Genomic DNA, 19,144 nt, shown 5'->3' with positions numbered 1-19,144 from the left:
ATGCTAGTATTCCGCATGTGCAAATAACAGCTGAAAATAAATAAAGATATTGCTTTTTTCGTTCGTTGCATCGTAAAACCTTTATGCGCCGTAGTGATTTATCTGGTGTTACTTCATCTAGTATTATCACCTTATCCGAAAAGGAGCTACTTGAAGCGAGATTTAAATATATTGACAGTGAAATTAGGGTATCATTTCTATTCCAATATAATTATAGCGATATTAGAGATTCTAGAGTGAGGGGATTATTGAAGCGTTTCATAGACATAAGCTGCCGACGTAGAAGGAGGGGCATCGGATGTTAGCTGCTGTGACGAGCTTATACAGCTTACAGGTTTCACCACGATTGCGCATCTTTCGCCATTTCTTTAACCTGAGATGATGGACGTTTATAAAAATGCGAGACCAGACGCGGATCCCATCAAAAACAGCGTCAGCCAAAATGTAGGCGCAGAATTGAGACCAGCAGCATTAGAATGACCATCGTCCCCACTGTCTCCGTTTCCTCCCTTGTTTGAAGCATTCGGATCTCGGCTGCCACTGGTAATGTTGCTGGCACGCAAGCAGCGAAGCGCTGACGTGGTAGTGGTCATATTATCTGGCGTGTTGGATGTGTGACTCCATGTCAAGATGACAGGCCAGATGTATCTAACGGCTGAATCGTACTCTGTTTCGTTATTCTCGGACGTTGGAGCTGAGCCACCTGTGAAAAAGCGACCGTCGGTGATAAGTTTCTCGTTAAATGCTTTGGCGCGTCAGCTCTCTTTCCCTCTTGCACCGTGTTTGTTTCGGTATATATAATAAATATGTAGATACCAGTTCCCTCAACTTACCAAACGAAGTTATTTGGAAGACCTGATCTCCAGACGGGCCTAGCCAGTCGTTGCAAGAGTCTGGTAGGGGGCCCGGACTACAATCAGAGAATCCACCTTGGGCGGCTGCGTTTAGGTCTCTCTGACACTGCTGCGATAAAAAGTCACACTTCCCGCCTTTGGTCGCATCATCCTGGTTGTCTGCTATCACGTTGGCTTTGAGACCAAGCATGACGTAGCCGCACATCTTGTTCCCTTTTGCAATTTTGGAAACTTCTGTCTTCTCCACATTACTGAGACTCATGGAGGTGAACTGGGTGAATTCATTCTTCTCGGCTGCGCTGAGGCTCGTGTCATTAGAACCATTGAGCGGGATGTTAGCCTGAACTGAGATTTCGATGTTCCAGTTATGCCCATCGCCTTGTACAGATGGATTTGACGAAGATAAATTGAATCCCGGGATGGTAAACGAGCCAGTGGCATTGGCTTGCGATGGGGGCCGAAATGAACTGTCTGGAAGACCCCATGGCGCATCATTACCAATGAGTAGATATCCTCCTGTGCCAATGTCCGCCACAACCAGCGGAACCAGACTCGCGATATAAGCAACTTGGCGTAGGATGGCCATTTTTGCCTGTGTTGTGTGGGTATGGTATATATTTGTGGTGGTAGTAGTATAGTGAACGAAGGCTAATAAGCATATGTTGAAGGTTAGGCATGATGCTGCTTTATAGTTATAGAAAATGGATGGGAGGATGCTCGGCGGTGTAATGGAGCACAATACTAGACAAATTATCAGTCCTACCAGTATACTGGAAATAGCATCTGCCTATCTCCTCGGTCTTAATTCTCTTGGGGCCAATTCGTGTATATTAATCGGATCTGTACGAAATTGACAACAATCGGCCTCGCCAGTAAGCACCAAAATCAGCCCAGGGCTAAATCGCCTCAAAACACCAGCCCCCAGGAACAAGCTAATGCAGGACCGACCAACACCTTTACTATTTAGTGCCATTCTTCGCCACATAAGGGATGTCAGCAGACACCACACAGGAGGCTGACGCCGGGGCTCTTGGCACTTTTGTACAAGGCAATCCTTGAGACAATTAAGACAAAAATAAAAGCAGTCCCTGTTCTCCCACCAAACTGTTACAACTCGCTCAGAAAACTTACGGGGCGCAAAGGGGATGATGACCTTTGCCAGCAGGTTCCCGGGAATCATTTAAGACTGCACCTGGATGCCAACAGCCAACCGAGACTAATATTGACACGAGCTCTGAATAGCTGCGATTAAATATCCTATAAGAACAAGGTAAAAATGAACATGGTAATGTGTTTTACTGAACCAATGCTTCTTGCAGCAACTAACACAAAGGATTACGTGGTATTCATGCAATGTACCAAAACCAACAAGACCTCTTAATTATTTTGATGGCAGCCCCACTGTCTAGCTAGGTCGGCCTCGATGGAAAAGGAGAATGCCGATGGGGCCCTCTTTATCTCAGGCTGCTATCGGTGTAGCACCTAATTTTGAGTTGTTGTTAGAGTTGTTCTAAAGACAGTATGAGCAGAATAGCGACAGCTTTGGATAAATGGATAAATGTGTACTTAACACCTGAATAATTGAAAGCACATCATTTCCTCAATGCAAATGTAAGAAGTTAATGAGCAGAATCTTCTGTGATTCACAATGCTGGCTCGAGTCTGCATTTCTTATTTCCACATGGTCCTGGGTGGGGGGGGAGGGGGTTGAGCCATAAATTATTATCATTGAATCCATCTCCAATGCATTACATATTGCAGACCTATTGTACCCCAAGAAGCGTTGGATATCTCGAAGCTGATACCATGTATCTTGGAAGTAGAACACACTGTTGATATAACATTCGCAATTAGTCTTCGACTCATGCTTATCACAACGTCGGTAGTTAAATCCATTGGAGAGGTTCCGTCAATATAATCGATAATGTGCATGAGAAATTTATCGAAGTAGGGTAAGCTATCCACTCCACTCTTCATGGCGGGCATCCCATGCAATGCCTACCTAGATCGACATCTGCAGCTAAGCATAAGACGTATGACGTAGATGGTAAATAAGTGGTCGCAGAGAACGACTAATTCATAATTTCTGTGCTATACATACATCATCTGTGCCTAGCTAGCTGTTTCAAGCAAGTAGCAAATGCCACACTCTTGTTAGTCCGCTATATATTGCTGTCGTTGATGGTGTTGCTCTGGAACTGGTAGCAGCCTAAGTGGCTGTACCAAGGGACGGCTTCACCCACAAAGTACTAGCAAGACTGCAGCTTAGTAATTTGAGTCATGTTTGAGCGACATCCTGCCGCTAATCAAAAGGATGTAATAGACGTCGGCTCTGACAGCATCATATCATGTCCAAACGACATTGGGTAAGGCGGACGGGCACCACCTGTTTCAGACCGTGGTTCTTTATAGGGAATTTTCCACCACCTAATAATAGAAGACTGTGAATCTTACCACTGCGCTTGTATGCGGAGCGTCACGATACGCAGTTTCGACGAAGGAGTGGGGGTGAGCATTAATTAACGTGGTTTTCGAGGCCGGCATTCCACTCTCCAATTTATTAATTTCCTCAATGTAGCCAATTCTGCTGACACCGTGAGAACGAGGATAATCCTCCTGTACTCTATTGAGCAAGCGTATTTCTGCGAACGATAGAATAGTCCAGAGACTCAACCAGTTGGGTAAGCACACCCTAACCCAGCTTTGCAACTGTCGAGAGTAGTCGAGAGACAAATTTCCGCCCCAGAGACGATAAACCACATAGATGAGATGAAATAGACTACACCTGCAGGAATCATACCAAGATCAAACTTGCGAATATGAGATGTCTATTAGAGTGCGACCGAAATTGATACTACGCCGTTGATGGCTCTTCGTCCCCTTCAGCCAACATGCTAGACATTTAATGAGTAACACTAGGAACATGCAGTAAATGACTTGACTTGTACACTACGTACATGACTACGAAGTCTTGAAAAACCAGAAATAAATCTTTGTACTCTTTAACCTTACCCTTTGATGAGTTGTATTGTGAGACTCATTAGCTGATGCGTCAAGTATACTCACGAGACTGTATATATCCGAGCCGCCTAGAGTAGCATTGAATGTTGATTGGTTCATGAAGTATAAGCGAGTTGACTTGTTACCTGTTAGTTTTATTGCAAGAAAAGTTGCCATAGAGAATGATGCTAGAGAAATAGGCATTCAGTAATATTACTCACAAAACACTTTGCGAGCAACGGATTTCCAGAATGTAAGCATGGCAAATTCTGTCATGCTTCCACCTGAAAATGGTGTGTCATAGCCACACAGCTGTTGGCTATATCAGTGCAGCCTCGTGGCTGATTGGGCGCGCATCAGTTCGCATCAGTTCGCACCAGCGTAGCCACTGGCGCACATTGCGAGCAACAGACAAGGCGGGGCAAAACAGTTTGCGTCGGCTTCACGTCAAGTCTAGATGGCGAGCAACACGACAACTGGGCAACTAATGAGAATAACCGAGTGATTCGGTTACTCAAAAATGGTGTCCAATTGAGCAGTGGCGTGTTATTCGATGCTTACTTTACACTGTGTAGCAATGGAATTGCCAAGCTCGTAATGTTTGCAACAGTGGTGAGAAGGTTCGGCATGATAAATCATAATGACTCCGTAGTGTTCCGCGGTTTATTGTAGATATTTAAGGGCCTTTGCTGCCGTAGATTTCTGCTCGGCCTGGCAGCAGTGAACAAACATATCGCAAACGACCATCAATCCATTAAACAACAATTCAAGGACAAACGCACTAGTTCAATTCCGTCATAATGGTTTATCCGGCCATCGAAGTTACTGTCGTTACCGTTGGAAATCGCACGATTGAAGACGAAACAACGGAAGATGGACAAAAGTACCAGAAAGCGTTCCATGCCGCAGCTACAACTATTCCTGGCTGCTCTCGCGGTTGCTGGGGCAGAAGTGATAAATATCCAGATAAGGTGATTCATTTTATCGGTACGTTTTCCCTTTTGAAAAAAATGAAAGGCATGAGTTAGATGGTCATCTAATTATTCACAATCATATTACCAGACTACGACACACGCAAACAGCACGACGTCCACAAAGCCCTCATCAATGGACCTACACCACCAATTCTTCTAGATGTCCAAAGCGATGAGACTGTTTATGTTATTCATCCAAACACGAATGATCGCACCAAGGTGTACTATGCTCCATACACTACCGTCACCTTCTTCTGGGGAATTGATGAAGAAAAATGGACCGATGTTGCACCGGAATTCTTTGCCGCAGTCGCTAAATCGGATAGCTGCACTGGATATATCTGGGGTGAGGTGGACAAGCCTATTCTTGCCGACTTCAATGGATATGCGTCGTTAGGCAGTGGAAAGTGTGGGATCTTAATTACCGGCTGGCGCAGTAAGGCTCAGCACGACCGAGAGACGAAGGGTCAGCGTGTCACCAAGGCTTGGGACGCAGTACAAAAGGTTTGTGCAAAGGCAGACGACTGGGGTACCAGCTTGAGGATTACCGAAAACACGGGTCATATTCACCGATGGACTACGCCTTTGCCTCTGAAGGACCGTTCTGACTGGCTTCCTGCTGCTGGACTGATTTAACTTAGGCGATATAGCTATCGCGATGCATACAATTGGACTGAAAGCACATAGGAAAATACAACGAATCATCTGTATGTAACGACGGTTGAATGAGAACAGAGAAGGCTCAAATTACTCCAGAATGTATTAGTCAGGAACAAAAGAATTTGAACTGCTATCGAGAAAAACTGCTCAATATTCCTTTGACTCGCGAAGTGTGAGTGCGATAATGCACGTGAAGCAAACTAGAGGTACTCCGTAAAAAGAATGCAAGCACAGTCAAGCTCCGAGTGCAACGACGCAATATAATATCGTGAAAGCCATCACAGCCTAAAGGCTCCAATTGCCCAATCTCTATGGTAAAGACAGCAGATTACAGGCTGTATAATCGAGCTACATACTTGATTTTAGAATGACAAAGTGCCAAAACCTGATCTAGATATGGATTGAACGTTCTATGTCATACAACTCATGTATATCTCAAACATGTTGTAGATAATAAACGCCTGTATGACAGGTTTATATCTTACCATCAACCAAGTTGGCGTATAGAAAGTTTATGTAGTATAGATCGTGGCTGAATGGGGGTTATGTAAGATGAGAAACGTTAGTATACGAGTTTTAAAGAGGATGCAATATATGTATATGTATTCTAAATAGTCTATTCTCTCCGCTCAATATCTGGATAATACTGAGGCGCTTCATGTCGGTTGTACATGCCATAATCTCTTATGACTCTTCCACCCCTGTATCTGAAATCGTTTTTCTCTTCACACCCTTTGAGAAATTCCGATGCAGCATTTGCAGTTGTAAACGACAGATAGGCTATAATATCGCCTGGGTCAAGCACAGCATCAAAAACATCCCATGACACTAGGTCTTTGATCTTGTTTGATTCCAGACGAAAATAGTCGAGGACTTTCTCGGGATTTGGGTTCTGTAGCCCCGTTTTGTTCATGCTAATCAGCACAACGGCCTCCGCGTCACCCGCTCGTGTGATGTCCAGTCTCTGTTCATGTATTCCATATCCTTCAGGTATGTGCGTGTCTGCTGTAATTTCGCATATTCTCAATCGATAGTCGAGAAATACTTCGTTTCTACCCTTCTCTTGAGCTTCGTGGTGGCGGCCCTGAGTTCGCCATCTAACTAGTGACTTTTCATCTCTCCAAGTAGAAAGTGACAAGACCCAGCCAGGTTTAGTTACTGAGCCGTATCTTATATTATCGATGAAACCGTCTATTTTCAGTAGTTCGGGCCTGAGAGCTTTCCCAATGTCAAGGTAGAGGGCCTTTGTCTCCAATGAGGGGTGGACTTCAAAGAGTACTGTGAACATTGCGCAGTTGGTGAATGCCGGGACGACTTTTGAGCTTCTTTGTGTCAAACTGCCGAAATGTTTTGTGAATCCTTTGCTAAACTTGAACAAATATTAAGAATAAGACTGGAAAGTGCTTGAGTGTTTATATTTTTTTCAGGTCTCATGAAGTATGAAATAACAAAGTCTGGGTGGATTAATAAATGCCCCCTGCGGATTGGTGAACTTTTCCCCCGCCGCCCAAAAATTACTGATATTCTTGAGTGGGGGCGGGGGCGATCGCATTGTGTGTGAAGTGCGTATTATCGTTGCTTTCGATATTGCTAGCTTGTCCGTTAACTAGACGCCACCTTTCTTGCTTAGTCCCGTGTTGCTTTGGATATGAAAGCTCACGCATGACATGGTCGCTTTATCCATTATCCGAAGCATAGCATTTTGACGTCATGCCTTCTTGTCATGCTCATTGGGATTTACTCGTAAAGATTTCTAAGAGATATAAACCCAAGTACTATATATTACACATGATCACGAGCGGCAATGAGGATAGGCAGTTCCCTACTGACATTCTGTGAGAGAGATCAACGACATATTTTATAATCATGTCTCTAAAGCATATTTTCACCAAGAATGCGCCAGGAGCGCCAATCCCAGGGCTGGTATAATCACCATTCTATTTATATACATTCTCACACCTTCATTTCGGTGTTCCTGGTGTTGAGTAATAATTCGCTAACCAGCGCTGTCATAGTTCTCTCAAGGTGTGAGAGCAGGTCCATTCTTATGGACGCAGGGTACTCCAGGGGCCCTTCCAGATGGTACCATGGTTCAAGGGACGGTGCGCATCCCACCATAACCTCAATCTCACTTCGAAAATTCGTGCTGATACAAGTAATTGCCTGCAGATTCAAGACCGTACAAGACAAGTAATCAAGAACCTTGAAGCGGTTCTGGCCGCTGAACAGATGTCATTAAAGGATGTAGTCAAAGCAACCATTTACATAAAGAACTTTGATGAGAATTTCCCTTTGGTCAACCAGGTTAGTCAAATTACAAGCAATGTCGCGTCTAAGTCGCTAAACGAATAGCAGGTATGGGAAGAGATGATGCCTGAGCCACGCCCTACTCGAACGTCATTAGGTGTTGCTCAATTGCCTGCCGGTGGAACCGATGTCGAGATCGAATTTGTGGCATATAAAGCGTAACTCAAGATGTATTCTAGAAGTCATACGATTAGTGCATTATAATGTTATTCTTCAGTCTATGCTCGATCTAGGTATAGTACGAGAGTACATCGTACGCTTGCATAGAAGTATACTTTCAACAGACCAGGTGAAGAATGACTTTGGGTGAAGTAGTTGTCGCACCGGTATTGGTTAGTGCTCTACTATTTGTATCAAATCTATCTGCCGCGGTTGGCACACTTCAGCTGTTGCATTAGTCTTGTGGATATTGTTAAAATATATGTCAATTAGCCTTAGTCTATTACTCTAGCCTACCGGGAGAGACCGCCTACTTATGCCTGTGACCTAGACTGACCCCTGTTCGACGAAGTACTGCCACCTCTACTAAGTCGGTGCCCCTATTCTCAACAGGTATGAACAGAACTGCATGAATATCTATCGGAAACTGGAATTGTGAGATGCAGCAGGTCGACTAAGCGTACGAGCGATTGATTCATGCTATTCCAATTTCACGCATCCCTTGTTCCTTAACCAAGCTCTGGATGACGATGAGAAGGCCACAATGAATGTCTCCTTGCATCAAACGATCATAAGATTATGAAAAATACGAAAGATCGAACGATACAGCTAAATAGGATTACATAGCTACGAAATAGACGAACAATGGATTCCAGATGTGATATTTGGCAAGCTTATGTTGAATAACTGCGTGAACTATCTACTACAGCGCGGTTCGCATTGACAATTGTCTCGGCACGTTGACCAATAACCAGAAAGCGAGAGACTAGATACCGTTTTTAAGGATAAACTGGAAAATCGATCAAGTCATGGCCTTTCGAAGAGTAACCAGCAACATATCGATCACCGAATGGTTGCATCCAATTGTCTAAATCATATTAGTATTGAATCCAATGTCAACATTCAGCCTGCTGTCTTACCGTAAGTGGTATTTGGCTTGTTCATGCAAAGATGAATAATAGATTCGTTGAAATTCGTGCTGAAATTGGTTCGTGGGAATTCGGCGACCAACGCGTTCCAAGAGGATTTTATTATCGGAAAGGCTGGCGGTCCCTCGAAATCTGCTACCGCTCCGGTACTCACAAGCTGTACCTCGAGCTCTTTATAATCCGCAATGGTAAATGTGGCATGCAGCGCAATAGAATCCCACAGCAGTTGCAATCTGTGACTATCCCAAGTTTGACCTATCTCGTGCTCCTCGACAAATTGTCTGGCAGCAAAAGCACCATCGACTTCAAACCGTCGATCTGAGCTAACAATAGGAGAATTCGCAGTCGGGTCCAACCCTATGTCATGGAGAAGGGAGGCAATGGCATGCACTTCAAGGTCAACAGTGCTGCGGAGTGTCTCGTTGGCGTTGATGATGACCGCCGAAATCAGCCAAGATCTCATGACATGGTTGTATATGGAATCAAGCATGTGCTGGCGAGCAAAAGCTTGTGCATCGCGGACGAGAGGGGTGTCAATAACAGTGATACCTGCAATCGTTGTCGTATTCTGAGATGTGGCCTCAGAGACAGGCAACGTTTGACCACCAGTGAATAATAGACTACCATAAAGTAGTAAAGAAGCTGTCAACGCGTTTTTGCGAATGGCACCCATCTTTGGGGGACTTTTTCGGAAACTTTGTAAAAATTGGGCAACTGAAACTGTTGGTTTCTAGTAGAAAGGGAAAAGCGGTGTTGGGTTGAATAGACAGAAGACAGTATCACAGTAACATTTTTACTTCTATATATACCCAGTGAACCCATGTAAGGAGATATTTTATATCGTAGTTGAAGAAAATTATAAATCAGCACTTAATGCTTCTACGCTCAATGCTTCCATTGTAACTGATTGATTCCATATATCGATTAATAATCTAAGAGATACTCAGGCACAGAGTTTGCATAGATGGTGGTTTTGATGTAAGAAATACAAGAACCCATTTCACTCGAGCTCCGGATTATTCTGCGAGCGCTTCTAACATGGTTAGAGAGTATATGCAGCCAGGGTACAAATTTCCTAATCTGGATTATATTATTTAGACGCAGCTATAACGTCTAAGAATGATGAGTATTTTTAAATAAGCTGCTTTAGAATCCATATTCCTCAATAGTATATTTTAAGAGTCGTCTCTAATGAGCATCTCGGTTTTGTACCAGATTTGAAGAAATTCTGAAATGACTCATCTCAAGGGTGATACTCACCGAATTTTGACGCACCGGAATATAAAGTTATAAAAGCGCATGTAAACTCCGTTGTTCGTAAAAACTAAGTAATGATCTGGAAAGTACTTCAAATACACCATAGAGTGTAAAGTGTGTGACGCAAGAGCAACTCGTCTCATTACAAAAACGCAATCTAAAATGATGGCTAACAGTTCCCAAGCCGTTTTACTAGGGAATAACACGCATAGTTAACTATAAACTAGTGATCCATTCCTTACTTAGCACTCATGGATTATTCCTTCCTGCAGAACGCGTTGCGGCTGTCATGACTGAGCTGTTTATAGGATGTACTCGCACAATCTGAAATCTCTCAATTATTAGAAGTTTTACATAGGGATGAAGTCCCTAAGACCGACTGCCGAGCGGACGTTTCCAAATGCTGTAATCTAGGGTAGTAAGATTTTGATCGGACCCAATGATGAGCTGTAGAGTAATGCAGGAATTTCTGCTGGAATAATATTAATGTACGTGAGTTGTTGAACAAATTCATTCTTAATGTAAGCATAAAATCGGCATTTTGAAGTTATTCAAGAGCTCAGAGTTTGCAGGTGGATGAATATTGTGACCACAGGTTATAAATGATATTACCTAAATATACGAATCGAGTAGTCAGTGTAGGATTCTGAATGCTCACGAAGCCCCAGAAATACTGGACTGGAACTCGCACAACCGTGCTAATTTGATGAAAGATACGGCTACTTTTTAACCCAACGGATGCGCGTGATAGCCTAGCTTTCTTCCACTATCGGACTATCTCAGACATGGTTCAGAGGCCAGACAACACTCTTCGTCTATGATGGCGCCGAAGCGCCCTGCGCGGGTAACGTCAACACTACCTCTATTCAAAACTGACGCGGAACAATAGTGTAATGGCGCCTACTGTAGGTGTCGCCGGGTGGCTTCCGAGTGAACCAATCACCTAGACCTATAGACTGGTACCCGCAATTCTTAGAGAAGCTGACACAAACTCCTTTTCGTGTTTGGCGGGCAAGCGGGCTTACCTCGGAAGCGGACCTAAGACTTCACGCTTCGAATAGCAAAACCATCAGTGAAATACTGATTAGTCGACAGCTCCACAGAGAAGTCATGTAAACGATGGATTATGTTGTATTGAGGCGTCATTGGGTCATTATTGCTGCCTAATCATTTCTAAGGCCCCCACTAAGTAGGTTTATAAGGAGTGGTCAGATCAGGTCAGAGAATTGGAGAACGCGAGTCTGATAATAACACCAGCGACTAGCATAATGCCCGGCCAATGGAAACAGTTCATCAAATCGGTTCATGACGATGATTGGACACACGTTACAGACAAAGCAGAAAGGAAACGAATACAAAATAGACTTGCTCAAAGAGCCCATAGTTCGTAGATACTGCTGTCTCCAATAACCTCTTGATACCCCAGCTAAAATTAAAAACATTTAGGATCCAAGTATGGACGACGAAGAAAGTCTAGAGCAAAAGAGAGTGCAGGAACTTCGAAATCGAAAGAAGACGAAGCGATTCCACATTCTCATAATGAATCTACCCAAGAGCTCCAATTGAAAGAGAGTACTTCCGAAGAAGGCCCAAAATCCGTCAACAGAAAAGTATTGCCTGTTTCTGCCTCCTTGCCCACGCATACTCTGATCTCAGCTATCTATGGCAACAACTTGGAAACAAGAGATTGCCATCAATTCGTTACGTATGGTTCACCTTCCCATTAACACGGCTCTACCGTCTCATTCTGGAGTGCTAAGAGTGACTAGAATCCAAGAAGACGGAAATCACAGCGTCATACCCATATCGTCACTGAAAACAGATCTAGTTATCAGTCTTCAGGGAATGGCGACTCTGGCAGCTCTATTGACTAACAGATATATTCTTGCTATTGATTGTAGCCGACTTGTTCCCGCCATTCATATCCAAACCTCTACTCCCACTCCTCCCGCACTCACGCCGACAGCGCTTCAAGCTTGCAAACCCCACCTCCCCTTTATTGACTTCCTTCCATTCCCGCAATTCCGAGACAACCTTCTACGTGCTGGAGATGTAATTGACTCTTACGAGTTCTGGGATGATATGGTGTCAGGCAAGTTGAAAGTCTGGGGGAAGACTCCCTGGGACCGGAGAGGCTGGGAAATGCAAGAAGAGTTTGCGACAAAGTGGAGCTGGGTGGTAACAGATGATATCCTAGAGGAAACCAATTTTTGGAGGGTATCGAGAGGCGAGGAACCTCTGGTGCCGCACTTACTACAGGGACTATAATCGGCCAGTCCATTAAAGAATTCGCATGTTTCTCAAGTAGCCGATAATACTAAGTCAAGAATCAAGCTCTGAGACATCGCATAATGGCAGTACCAGTCCTAGCTTGTAGGTGGAATACATCGTTAGCAGGGTAACAGATTTTACTCGATTTACGGCTACTATGCGGAATATATATCTGCTGATAGATCTGTTCTTTCCAGTCATTTGCATCATAGTTTGAGAGACAACCCGCGACAAAGTGCTGCCAATATAATCGGCTGGCATTCTGACCCCTCATCTGACTGCATTAATAATGCCACTGATGTTACTCCGTACACGACCCGCATATCAGTCTGACCATTCTGACCACGATCGGGCCTGGAGATAAGCTGCCAGGAACGAAAGCTATCAATTTCAACTATGGGATCCGCCAAAGGTATGCTTTGTAAATATTGCTATTGTGGAGGGATCAAGCAAAAGAAATCTCAATGGATCGCATTGCATTAATTTTGACCGCGGACAACGTTATTGTAACGAGAAGCCGGGTCAGAGAGCGGCTGGATTTATAATCTCTCGGTTCAGTATATAAGTTTCTGTGCCCAGCAGTGCAACTGTAGAGCTCAACCATCACCACCAATCTATTCGATCTTCACCTTTTGGCACTATTACCTGGTGCCAGAAATTCCCCAATATGTCAAACAATCCGAAATGGCTGAGCGCGCCGCCGTCGGCCCACACAGTTGCGGTTCGTCTTATAGAAGAGGTTGGGCTGATGTCGCTTCCGTCAGCGTTGTTCTTGGACCCAGTGTCTGAAGGCCACGAAGTTATGAACGGAGGTGACTTGGCTTTTTTAGTCGAAAACAAGAACTTGGGGAAAATGGCTGTTTTTGACTTGGGTGTCCGAAAAGATTGGTGGAACTTACCACCAAAAGTTCGAGATCCGCTTGCGTTTTGCGTTGGCGTTAAAGTGGAAAGAGATGTTCCTGAAGTACTAAAAGACAGCGGTATATCATTGAATGATATAAACGACGTCATCTGGAGCCACTCTCACCTTGATCATAGAGGTGATGTGTCACTATTTCCTCCTAGCACTACCCTTAACTATGGAAAAGAAGTGGCAGATCTAAAGCCTGATGCTACTGGCGAGGCCGAAGCCGTCTTTCTCGCATCGGATTTCGCTGGGCGCCGTAATAACGAAATCGATTTCAGCAAATCCACCTTCAAAATCGGAGGTTTTCTGGCGCTTGATTTCTACGGTGATGGATCCTTCTACCTGCTGGACACCCCGGGCCATGACCACGGCCACCTAAGTGCCCTGGCCAGAACCACTAGCACAGCGGCCGGACATGCCAAAGATACATTCATCCTTTTAGCTGGAGATGCATGCCATTTCTGTGGTGTGCTGCGACCAAATGCTTCACATCCGTTCCCAAGTCGCCATTTCCCCGACTCTAGCATTGGGCTTTCCGGTATCGAGAGCCCAGAAACGTTGCTGCAAAGGCACCCTCAGTTCCCGCGGTCTTCTGATGCAGTAAATGAAGCATCGCGCGTAACGCCATGGTACGGTGTTGCGACGGGCCAGCTCTCCACTTTCGTCGATCCTATCCTTGGTCAAAATACTGCTAACCAGATAAGAGAGGCATTCGACGAAATGGACAACGTCTTTGTGGCAGTGTGCCATGATCTTGGCCTACTAGTCCAAGACAACGGAAAGCCTGTGTTGCCCTCGTTAAACACAGCCCCGCAAGAAGATCTCAACAGCTGGTACGAGAAAGGTTGGAAGGATAAGGTGTACTGGACCTGGGCCAATGAATTGGGTAAAAAGGAACAACATGGAGGAGTGCAGCCGCAAAAGCCAGCGGTGACTGGATTCTGGATGCATGGGAAACGATACGACATAGCACAGGATCTATTCGAAGAAGCGCGCAAACGTCAAGACAGGATGAAGGCATAGCGTTCAAGGTTGGCATTTTGTACGGAAATCTGGGCGGATTTGGACTACTGGCAGTGGGGGGAAACGAGGACTACAGAGCTCTTACAGCGCCAACAGCTGCAGACGTGAGAGCGGGACGAACAGTTGGATGTTGATAACCTTGGAGCCTAAACTACAGGAGACAGCCCTGTGTTATCCATTCTCTATCGTTACAAAAACAATCGATGCCTCAATAAAATACGGTTTACACTACAAATATCGTGTGTCTATATTATTCTTCACGATCAGACTCTTGGTCATGTACGGGATCCGTCTCTTTGCATTGGAGGGCGGCGATTGATATGCATGTTACACGATCGCCGCCAATAGCCATATTGAGAAATATCTCTACATCGAGAATAATGTGGCCTATAGAATGTATGGAGTACAAGAGGTTTCTCATGTGTATGATGCGTTTTTTCAGACTGGTTAATTGACAAAGTTCTATAAGATTTTAAGAAGAGCAGGCCAGATACCTGGCTGTAGTACATAGTTAAGCCCTCTTCTTTACGAACAACATGACACCATGAATGGTCCCTCTCATTCTTTCTTTCCCTTCTTCCACACCGCTTTCTCGTAGCACACGTTCAATTTTTCTCCGAAGAATTCTCACAACATCATTCTCCGTACCAACGGCTTCCGGGTGAGCTTGGCGCCATCGCGTCGGGGGGCTGCCGCTACCGATGATCTTCTCAAATGTGTCCAAATCCACCTCAGACTCCCCTACAACAAACTTCTCTCCTGCTGGCCAATCTTTTCGTACGAAAGTCTCCTTGTCAAATGCTTCGACTGGTTGCGCAATCGTCCATGGTAAACCGAGATCCGCATATCCGCTGCGCACCATGTAATTGCCTGGCACATGGAACGGTTTCAGATAAGTTTCTGTATGCTCGTCAAAAACAGCTTGAAGTGCAGCCGCATTTGGCATGGATGGGTGGACGCGAATTTCACCACTCGTCCATAGCGCAACTGTGCCACCAGGTTTGAGGATGCGGGCGGCTGCCAGCCAGAACTGTGGCATGTCAAACCAATGGGCAGCGTTTGCCGCTGTAATGAGATCGACGCTTGAGTCGCTGATAGGTGTTGCCAAATGTGCACCAAGATCTTCTGCTGTTGAGATCTCAAACCGAATAGGCCGCGATGCGGAGGAAACACCGCCAAAGCTACGGGCGGTTGCAACCATGCCTTGTGAGGGGTCGAGTCCAATGGCATTGGCAAAGAACGGAGCAAGTCCTCGTGTAGCCGAGCCAGGACCACAACCAACATCAACAACGGTATCGAATTGACCTCCTGTTGACTTGTGGTGATTTATAATTGCTTGATATACACCGGGATCATAATCGGGGCGGGCATGAGCGTAGGCTTTGCCTTGGTTCTGGTCATACGAACTGAATGTTGTTTCAGTTACTGGGAGCGCAGGCTGAGCATCGGATAGTTGAGAAGACATGATTGACTGTGGGTTGATACAACACGAAAGCAGAGAAGGTTTACGAGTTTAAAGAAGATTAAATATCCTATTTGTCGATGGTTATTCATGAAGCAATGGTTCCTGGTGAAATATATATGTCGCGAAATCCGGAGTAGGTAGATCGGGGTTGGCGAAATCCGATCAGAGCTTACGCATTTATGTGGGCAGATCGCCATACAAGCACGTATTAAGTCCGTACGGAACAATCCTTCGAGATAGCTATATTCCGTATCTCCTCTGTCAGGAGTACTTGCTTAAAGAAAGGGGCATACGGAATACGGAGTGAATGGGCTCCGTGGTCCGTACGCCCATCCGAAATACTAGCGTGCTAGTGAGGAGCTCCTCGTTGGCTGCCTAACGGGCTTGAATCAGGCAACCTTCAAAGGTAAATCTTAAAGAATGAACATCAAGAGATAACATTCTTATTTGTCGAGTCATTCAATCAAACGCGATTATCGACATATGGAGCTTACTTGCAAAGTCTTCACCTGTCATAATTACTAGGGTTGCTTACAACGACGTTCATTACTGTCGCACCGGGTCTCAGAGCCGACATTCTTTGAGTTCAATTTACCAAGTAAAAGGTATGGTATTCATGCAGAGGAAGTGAGCATGTCGGCATACTCAGGAAGAGTAGCAAAATGACGGCACCAATGGAATCCTACGGTCTGCTTATGGAATTGAATACACGGAATGTCAATTTTGTATCTTTATTTGTTTTAATCAGCATCTAAACTTACAACTTGGCTGCGGTTAGTGGCTCAATTACACCACTTGTCTAGAGTGTCAATCACCGAGGCCCCAGATTAATTCTAATCCTAAATGGGCATCGCTCCATATTTACACCTTACTCGATTCTCGCGTTGCCGAGGTTGGGCGGTATTCTTGTTCCATATATAGTTAACTGACCAAGCTGAGCAGCACATTTCGTGAATCTCTCTCTTTCACTATACCGGAGTATGCAAATTGGACTTACGCGATAATGCAATCCTCATCCATGGCCAGCGTAGCTTTCTTGACTACTGCAAGAGTAAAGGACGATGAGGCAAAGCAGGTTCGTAATTTTATATCTTCTCTGTGTTGGTAGGAATTATTGCCAATCGCAGTGGACTACAAAATGTCACGCTTGGACGCTAAACTGATGCGCAGGTTGTGAATGGTTTGCAACAACTTAGTGCCCACCTCCAACTCCCCCATACACCATGTCTAGCCGGAGCGTGTTTTTTGTCTGCGGCCAAGAAGGGTTCGTAGACGCAGCGTGTGAAATAATTATAAGTTAATTGGGCTTTTATTGACATGGAGATTTAGAAACGGGCGTCAAACTCATCGGTCGCTTGGAAATATTTCCTAGTGAGAGCGAACTTGCTACTGTTCAAAACTCCCCTGAGTATAAGCGTTTCAGCGACTCGGTCACCGGCCAAAAACTTCACGAAGGCAAGGAGACTGCTACTTTATGGCAGCCCACCGGCGGTTTTCTGACAAGGAAGAACCAAGCATCGACAACAAACGCCGGTGTACTTGTTTTAGCCAAGTTCATTTGCAATGACAAAGAGAAGGCTGTTCAAAATCTCGTGAAAGAGTTGCAGTACGCATGCTACTTCTCCCAATAAAGGACAGCGATGGGCGTATTTTTTAAGCTAACTCTTTTAGAACATATTGTGAGTGGATCGAGGGCAACGAGCTCACGACATACACATATTGCGTAATGACAAGTCAAACTGCAAGTAAGGAAGTTTTGCTCTTTGAGCGTTATAAAGATCTTCCTTCTGTCAAGGCTCATGGCCAAACAAATGAGTTCAGGTCTATGTTGTAAGTTTAGTCGTAACAACTTAAACGTTCCTTCCCCCGGATGGTGAAGAGTTTAGCACGGAGCTAATGGCTATTAAGCAAACGAATTTCGCCTTGGATTGAAACAAAGCGTACCGAAATAACTCCATGGAGCGAATTAGACGGTTCTTTCTTCTCCTCCTTGGGTTTAGAAGCCAAAGCGAAGCTCTAAAGATAGCTCTATATTCCTTATAATTTTGTATTCTTTCTTCTTTTCTATTCCAAGAATGACAATTGTGATCATACTCTGTTACGTTTTGTTATCTCGATCTAACCCAACCGATTTCTGAAAGGCATAGACATATTCATACAAGATTGCCTTTGTGCAAAATGGGCGGTTACGCAATAAGGGCGATACGTGCCATTTGGTACTCTACATACTACCTCTTTATCATTGATCCGTAATAAGAGGTCTTCCAGTTGTTCAGCATCGGCGTTACTCCAGGATAACTGAAGTCAATAGCGTTGGCGAAGACAGAGGCGTAAAGAGACTCGATCCTCCCCAAGGTGCCCTGATTTGGTGCTGGGTAGCCAGCTGTAGGATGTCAGGTGGCTGCTGTCCTTATTTATTCATCTTTTACTGGTGATATTACAAAGGCATCTACGGCGCCCCACTCAAGCGGACAAGCATGGAATCATGATATTACTTTATGACTTCTTTAGCCCTTTGGCCCTGGACAGCAACCTCGCGTAGTATTGGTGGGTTTTCGTATAAGCCCGTACCCTTACTGACTTAGTTAGGTGTTAGGAGCTTACTCCATGAGCCTATGCTGCAGCTCAATGAGAGATACTCCGTAGCTGAGAGATACCCCGTAGTGCTGACATGAACCCCCTGGGGAAGCCGACCATCCGACGAAAAGATTTGGCGGGGTTCCAAACTTGGAGCGTGTCACACACCACTCAAACGAGGGAAGCTCCTCCATCTCATCACGATTGGTGCATAATTACCGACAAGGGCCACCTAGTATTACACTCAAGCACAGTTGATCCTTTAGATGCGGCTTGTTCCGTTATAATAAGCGCTGCAATTGCGACGATTAGCCTAATATTTTACGCTACTAAGGTAAAGAATATCGGCCCATCGGACATTCATTGCACTAGAAGGACAATAAGCAATATTTTTCCATACTCTACCGCTTAGTGATACTTCGACATAGAAACTGTAGCTAATTCACCAACGCAATACAAGAACTGACTAGTCGCCTGAAGTGTAGATGTTATATTGTTTATAATCAGGCTAGCAGAGCTGTATTCGATGCTTTGGTGAATAAAGCATGCTTGAATCTGCTGTTCAAATTAAAAAGATATTATGATATTATAGCGTAATATATAGCGTGACGTATCGATAGACCACTGCGGGAAGTCGGGGCTGCTTTTCCCTGTCCCTTCCTTTTAGCCCCCTGTGAGTTCATGTGAGTTTCCCCGTGTTCGCAATTACCACGAACGACTGGTCAAGCGATGCATGTTTGCGCCTAACCTCGTGGGTTCGA

The 19,144-nt window shown here is 44.8% G+C and overlaps 9 protein-coding genes across 9 annotated transcripts; 5 read left to right on the top strand and 4 right to left on the bottom strand.

The window, feature by feature from the left end:
* Window positions 1–150: 150 nt before the first annotated feature.
* V8C40DRAFT_259140 (uncharacterized protein) lies at window positions 151–1,694 on the bottom strand. The gene is made up of 2 exons (XM_083218892.1): window positions 834–1,694; window positions 151–745 (listed from the first exon to the last, which is right to left on the bottom strand). Exons 1-2 carry the CDS (start codon window positions 1,438–1,440, stop codon window positions 390–392), a joined length of 963 nt encoding a protein of 320 aa, XP_083067244.1. The 5' UTR covers window positions 1,441–1,694; the 3' UTR covers window positions 151–389.
* Window positions 1,695–4,576: 2,882 nt separating this feature from the next.
* V8C40DRAFT_284736 (uncharacterized protein) lies at window positions 4,577–5,531 on the top strand. The gene is made up of 2 exons (XM_083222210.1): window positions 4,577–4,841; window positions 4,917–5,531. Exons 1-2 carry the CDS (start codon window positions 4,655–4,657, stop codon window positions 5,462–5,464), a joined length of 735 nt encoding a protein of 244 aa, XP_083067243.1. The 5' UTR covers window positions 4,577–4,654; the 3' UTR covers window positions 5,465–5,531.
* A 485-nt stretch (window positions 5,532–6,016) lies between these two features.
* V8C40DRAFT_259138 (antibiotic biosynthesis monooxygenase family protein) lies at window positions 6,017–6,960 on the bottom strand. Its single transcript, XM_083218891.1, has one exon. The coding sequence runs from the start codon at window positions 6,774–6,776 to the stop codon at window positions 6,105–6,107; it is 672 nt and encodes a 223-aa protein (XP_083067242.1). The 5' UTR covers window positions 6,777–6,960; the 3' UTR covers window positions 6,017–6,104.
* Window positions 6,961–7,141: 181 nt separating this feature from the next.
* Window positions 7,142–8,021, top strand: V8C40DRAFT_259137 (RidA family protein). The gene is made up of 4 exons (XM_083218890.1): window positions 7,142–7,411; window positions 7,504–7,590; window positions 7,658–7,792; window positions 7,844–8,021. The coding sequence occupies exons 1-4, from the start codon at window positions 7,355–7,357 to the stop codon at window positions 7,955–7,957; spliced, it is 393 nt and encodes a 130-aa protein (XP_083067241.1). The 5' UTR covers window positions 7,142–7,354; the 3' UTR covers window positions 7,958–8,021.
* Window positions 8,022–8,733: 712 nt separating this feature from the next.
* On the bottom strand, window positions 8,734–9,556 carry V8C40DRAFT_278585 (uncharacterized protein; the record flags this gene model as incomplete). Its single annotated transcript, XM_083221081.1, has 3 exons — window positions 8,734–8,822; window positions 8,875–9,503; window positions 9,534–9,556. 3 exons carry the CDS (start codon window positions 9,554–9,556, stop codon window positions 8,734–8,736), a joined length of 741 nt encoding a protein of 246 aa, XP_083067240.1.
* A 1,656-nt stretch (window positions 9,557–11,212) lies between these two features.
* V8C40DRAFT_259136 (bZIP transcription factor) lies at window positions 11,213–12,577 on the top strand. The gene is made up of 4 exons (XM_083218889.1): window positions 11,213–11,329; window positions 11,398–11,523; window positions 11,587–11,845; window positions 11,910–12,577. Exons 2-4 carry the CDS (start codon window positions 11,409–11,411, stop codon window positions 12,406–12,408), a joined length of 873 nt encoding a protein of 290 aa, XP_083067239.1. The 5' UTR covers window positions 11,213–11,329; window positions 11,398–11,408; the 3' UTR covers window positions 12,409–12,577.
* Window positions 12,578–13,078: 501 nt separating this feature from the next.
* V8C40DRAFT_284732 (MBL fold metallo-hydrolase) lies at window positions 13,079–14,711 on the top strand (the record flags this gene model as incomplete). Its single annotated transcript, XM_083222209.1, has 1 exon — window positions 13,079–14,711. One exon carries the CDS (start codon window positions 13,079–13,081, stop codon window positions 14,339–14,341), a length of 1,263 nt encoding a protein of 420 aa, XP_083067238.1. The 3' UTR covers window positions 14,342–14,711.
* On the bottom strand, window positions 14,682–15,886 carry V8C40DRAFT_259129 (S-adenosyl-L-methionine-dependent methyltransferase). The gene has a single exon (XM_083218888.1). It carries the CDS (start codon window positions 15,804–15,806, stop codon window positions 14,853–14,855), a length of 954 nt encoding a protein of 317 aa, XP_083067237.1. The 5' UTR covers window positions 15,807–15,886; the 3' UTR covers window positions 14,682–14,852.
* Window positions 15,887–16,753: 867 nt separating this feature from the next.
* V8C40DRAFT_259128 (uncharacterized protein) lies at window positions 16,754–18,065 on the top strand. Its single transcript, XM_083218887.1, has 4 exons — window positions 16,754–16,881; window positions 16,977–17,070; window positions 17,136–17,412; window positions 17,478–18,065. The coding sequence occupies exons 1-4, from the start codon at window positions 16,810–16,812 to the stop codon at window positions 17,638–17,640; spliced, it is 606 nt and encodes a 201-aa protein (XP_083067236.1). The 5' UTR covers window positions 16,754–16,809; the 3' UTR covers window positions 17,641–18,065.
* The last annotated feature ends 1,079 nt before the right edge of the window (window positions 18,066–19,144 follow it).

Source organism: Trichoderma camerunense (assembly GCF_050948025.1).
Source record: "Trichoderma camerunense strain CBS 138272 chromosome Unknown V8C40scaffold_32, whole genome shotgun sequence".
Classification (NCBI taxonomy): domain Eukaryota; kingdom Fungi; phylum Ascomycota; class Sordariomycetes; order Hypocreales; family Hypocreaceae; genus Trichoderma; species Trichoderma camerunense.
Note: the sequence above shows the minus strand (reverse complement) of the source record. Positions and strands in the feature narration are given on the sequence as shown.

What these genes read in the sequence shown, in the direction of transcription:
- V8C40DRAFT_259140 (XM_083218892.1), bottom strand. Translation starts at nt 1,440, where the DNA reads ATGGCCATCCTACGCCAAGTTGCTTATATCGCGAGTCTGGTTCCGCTG. An exon ending in CTTCCAAATAACTTCGTTTG is followed by an intron (nt 746 to 833) that starts GTAAGTTGAGGG and finishes GACGCGCCAAAG; the next exon opens with CATTTAACGAGAAACTTATC.
- V8C40DRAFT_259137 (XM_083218890.1), top strand. Translation starts at nt 7,355, where the DNA reads ATGTCTCTAAAGCATATTTTCACCAAGAATGCGCCAGGAGCGCCAATC. An exon ending in GAGCGCCAATCCCAGGGCTG is followed by an intron (nt 7,412 to 7,503) that starts GTATAATCACCA and finishes GCGCTGTCATAG; the next exon opens with TTCTCTCAAGGTGTGAGAGC. An exon ending in ATTTCCCTTTGGTCAACCAG is followed by an intron (nt 7,793 to 7,843) that starts GTTAGTCAAATT and finishes AACGAATAGCAG; the next exon opens with GTATGGGAAGAGATGATGCC.
- V8C40DRAFT_284736 (XM_083222210.1), top strand. Translation starts at nt 4,655, where the DNA reads ATGGTTTATCCGGCCATCGAAGTTACTGTCGTTACCGTTGGAAATCGC. An exon ending in TAAGGTGATTCATTTTATCG is followed by an intron (nt 4,842 to 4,916) that starts GTACGTTTTCCC and finishes TCATATTACCAG; the next exon opens with ACTACGACACACGCAAACAG.
- V8C40DRAFT_259129 (XM_083218888.1), bottom strand. Translation starts at nt 15,806, where the DNA reads ATGTCTTCTCAACTATCCGATGCTCAGCCTGCGCTCCCAGTAACTGAA.
- V8C40DRAFT_259138 (XM_083218891.1), bottom strand. Translation starts at nt 6,776, where the DNA reads ATGTTCACAGTACTCTTTGAAGTCCACCCCTCATTGGAGACAAAGGCC.
- V8C40DRAFT_259136 (XM_083218889.1), top strand. Translation starts at nt 11,409, where the DNA reads ATGCCCGGCCAATGGAAACAGTTCATCAAATCGGTTCATGACGATGAT. An exon ending in ACTTGCTCAAAGAGCCCATA is followed by an intron (nt 11,524 to 11,586) that starts GTTCGTAGATAC and finishes AAAAACATTTAG; the next exon opens with GATCCAAGTATGGACGACGA. An exon ending in GATTGCCATCAATTCGTTAC is followed by an intron (nt 11,846 to 11,909) that starts GTATGGTTCACC and finishes AAGAGTGACTAG; the next exon opens with AATCCAAGAAGACGGAAATC.
- V8C40DRAFT_259128 (XM_083218887.1), top strand. Translation starts at nt 16,810, where the DNA reads ATGCAATCCTCATCCATGGCCAGCGTAGCTTTCTTGACTACTGCAAGA. An exon ending in AGGACGATGAGGCAAAGCAG is followed by an intron (nt 16,882 to 16,976) that starts GTTCGTAATTTT and finishes ACTGATGCGCAG; the next exon opens with GTTGTGAATGGTTTGCAACA. An exon ending in TTTGTCTGCGGCCAAGAAGG is followed by an intron (nt 17,071 to 17,135) that starts GTTCGTAGACGC and finishes ATGGAGATTTAG; the next exon opens with AAACGGGCGTCAAACTCATC.